The following is a 6,913-nucleotide window of genomic DNA, read 5'->3' as shown; positions in this document are numbered from 1 at the left end:
ACTGATTTGGTATTAAGCTGATGAGTATTCAAGCAAACTAGTCCACATGAGCGATCTATCTAGGCTCTTTTAGTACATACACATTCCATACGTGTGTGCTAAGGATTGAATTATCAGTAAAGCCAAATGAGTAAAATATCGATTGTAGGCACGTGTTTTATATATTTTATGGAGCCTCGGAAATATATTGCAATACGCATACAGTGATATATTATGTAGAACACATGACTTTAGGGTGAATTCCTATAAAAAAAAATGTATAAATGGATATGGAATTTAAAATATAGCGAATTCATCAACGAATTCAGTGCTGTATTTCAATCCCTGGCGATGCTGTATTCAAATCAGGATTAATTATATCTACTATGAAGGTAAAACGACAGTGTTCTCTTCGGATTCGGAAGCTGGCAAGATGTTTTCTGTTGACATGTGTACTGCTAGCTGTGGCTGTAAACATCACCATAGTCAGGGCAATGTTTTATGAAAACTGGGGATATATGTCATTCTTCAGCAAAACAAGGAGACAAGATAATAAACATTCTTCATTAAATCTGCAGCCAAAAATTCAGATCACAACAACACACATTGCATCAGTTGAGTCTCCTAAATGCATGTTTTACGAGTCTAGTACGTATACATCAGAAACTTTCCGCGATTCTCATTTCATGACAGTGAGTTTGAACGGTCGCCTTGGTAACCAAATGTTTAAATATGCCTCTTTACTTGGACTTGCTGCCCAACATGGATATACACCATTCTTACGAAGAAAATCTCTACTTTTTTCTGTCTTCGAATCTCAGAGATATTTTCATCAAGTTTCTATGACAAATGACGTTTCATTCGGTGAACATCATGCAGGGATATATGACTGTAGGATTCACAACTTCACTCATTCCAAAAACATAACACTGCATGGATACTTTCAGTCTTGGAAATATTTTCACCATATCAGTGCGCAAGTCCGGAAGTTGTTTCGGTTTACTGGCGATATTGTAAGGAGAGCTAAACTGGCTATAGATAAATTCCATCCTGGTAATAGAACACTGATAGGCGTGCACGTGCGACGAGGTGATATGAACACTCGGCGTGAATTGCAACGTGGCTACAATGTAGCGGACCTTAAATACTTCCAAAAGTCGTTTGAGTACTTCCGGTATAAATTCGAAAACGCCATGTTTATTGTTGTAAGTGATTCAATCAGTTGGGTGAAAACAAATCTTGCTGCCAAAGATGTCGTCTTTAGTGAAACCGGCATTGCGTATTTGGACATGGCCATACTTGCCCAGTGCAAGCACAGTATTATTACTTCCGGAACATTTGGATGGTGGGGTGCATACTTAGCAGGGGGATCAACCGTGTATTTCAGGGATTTTCCCAAGCCAAAAACGTGGCTAGCCGGGCAATATAACAAAATGGATTACTATCCTCCTCATTGGATTCCTATGTGATTATATTAGGAGCAATGAAATTAATAAATTCTCATCTCTATAGTATAACAACATGATTTAACACGTACTTGTCTAGGATGATTCGAATCTAGTCAAAACAATATATGTTAACATAAATTAAAAAAATGTTCATTTTTTACTTTGTCTGTTCATTTGTTAATTAACGGAAATAATGTGTCTGTAATAAATCGGAAGTTTTTGACGATTTGTTTGCAAAATAAAAGCGCGTGTGAGCTTTCATTTCTTAGTACAGTGTAAATAAAAGCAGGATTTAAGTGCATTGTGAGTGTTTTTTCCTTAGATACAGCGTAGGTAAAACAAGATTTATAGCGCGAATAAACGTTCTTTTCATAATACAGTACTACAGTGTAAGTACAAAAGGTTTATAGCGCTAGTGAGGTATCTTTCCTAGGTACAGCGGTAGGTAAAACAAGGTTTATAGCGCTAGTGAGTTATCTTTTCTTAGGTACAGACGTAGGTGAAACAAGGTTTATAGCGCGAATATACTTTATTTTCTTAGAGCAGTACGACAGTGTACGTAACAAAGGTTTGTAGCGTATATCAGGTCTCTTTCCTAAGTATGGTGTAGGTAAAAAGAAAGTTTGTAGCGTGTGTCAGGTCTATTTCATAAGTACGGTTTAGGTAAACAAAGGTTTGTAGCGTATGTCAGGTCTCTTTCCTAAGTACGATGTAGGTAAAAAAAAAGGTTTGAAGCGTGTGTCAGGTCTCTTTCCTAAGTACGCTGAAGGTAAAAAAAAAAGGTTTGAAGCGTGTGTCAGGTCTCTTTTCTAAGTATGGTGTAGGTAAAAAAAAAGGTTTGTAGCGTGTGTCAGGTCTCTTTCCTAAGTATGGTGTAGGTAAAAAAAGGTTTGTAGCGTGTGTCAGGTCTCTTTCCTAAGTACGGTGTAGGCAAAAAAGGTTTGTAGCGTGTATCAGGTCACTTTCCTAAGTATGGTGTAGGTAAAAAAAGGTTTGTAGCGTGTGTCAGGTCTCTTTCCTAAGTACGGTGTAGGCAAAAAAAGGTTTGTAGCGTGTATCAGATCACTTTCCTAAGTATGGTGTAGGTAAAAAAAAAGGTTTGTAGCGTGTGTCAGGTCTCTTTCCTAAGTACGGTGTAGGTAAAAAAAAGGTTTGTAGCGTATATCAGGTCTCTTTCACAAGTACGGTGTAGTTAAAAAATAAGGTTGGTAGCGTGTATCAGGTCTCTTTCCTAAGTACGATGTACTACAAAATATTTGTAGCGTGTGTCAGGTCTCTTTCCTAAGTGCTGTTAGGTAAAAAAGGTTTGTAGTGTAAGTCGGTTCGCTTTCCTTTGTACGGTGTAGGTTATAAAATGTTTGTAGTGCGTGTCAGATCTCTTTCCTTAATACGTTGTAGGGTCAAAAAATTGTTTAAGATCGTGTGAGAATTTTTCCTTAGTACAATGTAGATACGAAAATGTTAATAGCGGATGGGAGCTTGCTTTCCTTAGTACCATAGGATTAAAACAGTGAGCTATCTTCTCTTGGTACAGTGGGGTTAAAACAGGTCAATAGAGTGTGCGAGGTTTCTTTTCTTATGTACAGTGTAGGTAAACATTGGATAACAACCCTACTAAGCTTTCTATCCTAAGGTACAATGAAGGCTAAGGATGGCCTTCTGGGCGTGTGAGCCTTCTCCCCTTTGGTGCTGTGTAGGTAAAACAGGTTTAACAATGTAAAACAATGCCAGCTTCCTTTTTTTATTCGGGGTGGTGGCGTACAGTAGTAAGAATCAAGGAGACTGTCTTCTTGCGTTTTTTGTACTTGTCACGTATATTTAGGTAATACATATTTATTACCAAACAGCATTCACCAAATCTAGAATGCTCTTTTTAATTCTTTTCGTTACTTGTTTATTGCCTTTTAACACAGAAGAGTAGGATACAAAATTGAAAATGGAAATAATAGCAACACACAAACACTTCTTTGCTGTTTGTGAAAGACAATAAATGTAACACCAGTAAAAAGAAAAAGAAAAACCCGGTTAAAACATTCCCATCTGTATATCATACACACATGGATATCAAAACGGACTGGCATATTTAAAGTAAAAATACGGGAAACGCACAGGGGCCCGATAATTTGTTAAAGTTCGTATGTTTGGACCTATCCTGTTTAATTCTCGGTAATATAGCACATCCGGGTAGGTAGGAACTGTTTCAGATCATCGTGTTCCTGTGGGTACATGTTAATATGATAGGACAGATAATGAGTTTTTACAACAGTCCATAGTACACTCCTTCCACGTATTGTGTACCCGGTCTATACAATCGTTAAATTAATCACGTCTCTTCGATTCCGAAAACAGTTGTATCAGCTTAACGAAAACATGATTTTTTTTCCTAATGTGTACATTTTCCAAAGATTTAAAACAGTGATGAACATAACATTTTATGTTATCACAGGGATTTTTCCTTGACTCTCAAGACATTTAAATTTTGTTTTCAGTTTACAGATTAAAAAAAAAATCACAGATTTAAATTTTATGATAATGTAAGCTGAATAAGCTTGTGGTGACTGCGCATTATGTGCGTATTTTCAAAGCCTGGTTAGCTTCAACTAATAACTGAAATTATTTCTTTTAGATTAATGTTCAAAAATACATATTATATAGCGACTGCTAGTAGTATTGTAATTAGACTTCTGCTTATGCAAACAATTTCAATGACACAGGTCATTTATTGAAAACACCCCAAATAGAGATTGGTGTTAAATTGTCAGAAAGATAACTATTCTTTCAAACTTTTTTTAGCATACCGCCAGCGATACGGGATACTGATAATGTTAACATGTTTAACGACCCCTCCATAGAGATACAATACGGTGGTCGATCAAACAGAAAATCAGATACGGCGTTAAATGTTAAATGTGGGTAAACATCGAACCTGCGTATCAAACAGAAAAGCAATCGATTGTAATTGATAGGTGCGTGGTACAATTATGTATATCAGTACACTATAACACTAACTGACGCTGGGTCTAATTTGATCTTTGTCTGGCAATTGAAATTTTGAGCGTTTTTGTATGCTAACTGTCTACTCCGATTGAGGTTTATGAATTCATTTCTATTTATTTTTTTATTCCTTTTGGTTTTGTTTATCTATTTCTATTTATTTACGTATTTCCGTTTTTTCAACTTTTTTTTTTTTATTCATTTATCCATTTCCATTTATCTTTTTTTGATTTGTATCCTTTTTTGGGGGGAAATGCGAAATGTCCTGAAATCAGCTACATTTTACGTGTTATATCGAAGAATCCGTTCCGATTGTTATTCGAGTTAGCAAAACACTTAAATACTATCTGACTCTGTGTCTGACAATTAAGATTATGACCGTTTTATGTTTTAACCATCCATTTCGATAGATGTTAAGATTTTTATCTATTTTCAGGTTCTTGATGAATATCCAAATTTATTATTAAAAATAAAATAAAAAATGCGAAGTTAAAAAATAATACATCGATAAAATAACATCGAAGTATCCAGGAGGGGAACGTATTGGATTTTAACCGATAGGAACACTAACTGAACTAAAACAGAAAAAAAAAACAATTTACTTTTTGCAGGATACTAAACTTTTAATATTACCAAATAAAGACCTCAACATTTCTTTAGTAAGCAATTTCAAAATGAATCTCATGTATTGTTTTTATTTTTTAAATTTTTCACTTTTGATAATTTTCCATGCTTGCAAAATTGTTTTCTTTGGATAATGAGTATTTTAATTTGTATTATTTTTCTTTGATTGTCCCGAGTTATCTCCCTGAAGTGTATGTCTGAAACAAAATCTACAATCTACATAGTTATTGGGGCTAAATGATTAAATGCCTATCATAACCGCTTAACGTAATAATGTTGGCCTGATTAAGGGCAACATTGTTTATTTTCTTTCAATTTCATTTTATAATTTTGTTAAGATCGTAGATACAACATGGACTTGTCAACCGGCATATCTATATTTTTCCATGTTTCGGCCCTAAACACAGGGACCTGACAATTTCCTACAAACATATTTGGAACTTAACAAAAGGCAAATTTGTTATCACAAAACCAGTTTTGGTTTAAAGTTTCGGTTAAGAACTGGTTCGTGTTTAGTTTCAAAACTGGTTTTGGCTTAGTACTGTTCAAACAAATGTCTGGTTTAACACCGCGGTGTGTGTATCATATTGTATGTTGTCTTTGTATTGTTTTGTATATCTGTTACAACTGATAAGTCAACCGACTTAAAGTAATACAGAACTTGAACTTGAACTTGAACACAAAAAATGACCCCAAAATAAATGTGTTAAACACTAATACTTTATAGTGTTTATCAATGATGACGATGACACAGATGATATCCTCGTGTTATCGGTTTTGATGCAGCCGCGATTCCATACTCATATCAGTAGAAAGCTGTTGAAAAGATTGTCAAAAAAACCGTGTACAATCTACTAAAGGAAAAATAAATACAAAATAGAAGTATTTCAAAAAGATAAAAACAAACATGTTTCCAAAAAAATAACAACAAAGGGATTCATACTCGTTATATCAACAAAGGGACTCGTAATCGTTATATCAACAAAGGGACTCGTACTCGTTATATCAACAAAGGGACTCGTACTCGTTATATCAACAAAGGGACTCGTACTCGTTATATCAACAAAGGGACTCGTACTCGTTATATCAACAAAGGGACTCGTACTCGTTATATCAACAAAGGGACTCGTACTCGTTATATCAACAAAGGGACTCGTACTCGTTATATCAACAAAGGGACTCGTACTCGTTATATCAACAAAGGGACTCGTACTCGTTATATCAACAAAGGGACTCGTACTCGTTATATCAACAAAGGGACTCGTACTCGTTATATCAACAAAGGGACTCGTACTCGTTATAACAACAAAGAGATTCGTACTCGTTATAACAACAAAGGGATTCGTACTCGTTATAACAACAAAGGGACTCGTACTCGTTATAACAACAAAGGGACTCGTACTGCCCTCTTGTCTACAAAAAAATAGTTGACAGGTATGATGGTTAACTTCCAGCATAGGACCGCCTGTCTCAGTGTCAACTCTTTTGGCCCGTGTGACTACGATGATCTTCATATAAAACCACCATCTGAAATAAACCTGGAGGCGGGAGTTAAGCTGAAGAATTAAAGTGAGGCAAGGAAAGCAATTATAGATTTTTTTTAATCTGAAAATGCAGCGTTCCAGTGTTCATAAATCAACATTTCGGACTCCATAATGGAATAATCTTCGATGTCGATCGAGAACATCTGACAATCAGTGAAGGGTAAATATCATTTCGATTTTGTTTAGAATCATGAGATGGTTTATCGCAAGTTAAACCCATATCACTCCGAAAATGTTCTTTGATAAATAAAAAACTTTCACGATTCAGCAAATGTTTTCATACCAGTGCTATCCAAACCAAACTAATATTAATTTCTTATCAGA

The 6,913-nt window shown here is 35.3% G+C and overlaps 1 protein-coding gene across 1 annotated transcript; it reads left to right on the top strand.

Moving 5' to 3' along the window:
* The first annotated feature begins 234 nt into the window (after positions 1-234).
* Positions 235-1,587, top strand: LOC110446355 (galactoside 2-alpha-L-fucosyltransferase 2-like). Its single transcript, XM_021491469.1, has one exon. It carries the CDS (start codon positions 366-368, stop codon positions 1,446-1,448), a length of 1,083 nt encoding a protein of 360 aa, XP_021347144.1. The 5' UTR covers positions 235-365; the 3' UTR covers positions 1,449-1,587.
* Positions 1,588-6,913: the final 5,326 nt, after the last annotated feature.

The sequence above is a fragment of the Mizuhopecten yessoensis genome, unplaced genomic scaffold, assembly GCF_002113885.1.
Source record: "Mizuhopecten yessoensis strain PY_sf001 unplaced genomic scaffold, ASM211388v2 scaffold2681, whole genome shotgun sequence".
Lineage (NCBI taxonomy): Eukaryota > Metazoa > Mollusca > Bivalvia > Pectinida > Pectinidae > Mizuhopecten > Mizuhopecten yessoensis.
Note: the sequence above shows the minus strand (reverse complement) of the source record. Positions and strands in the feature narration are given on the sequence as shown.

Excerpts from the sequence above, each read along its gene's own strand:
- LOC110446355 (XM_021491469.1), top strand. The coding sequence starts at position 366 with ATGAAGGTAAAACGACAGTGTTCTCTTCGGATTCGGAAGCTGGCAAGA.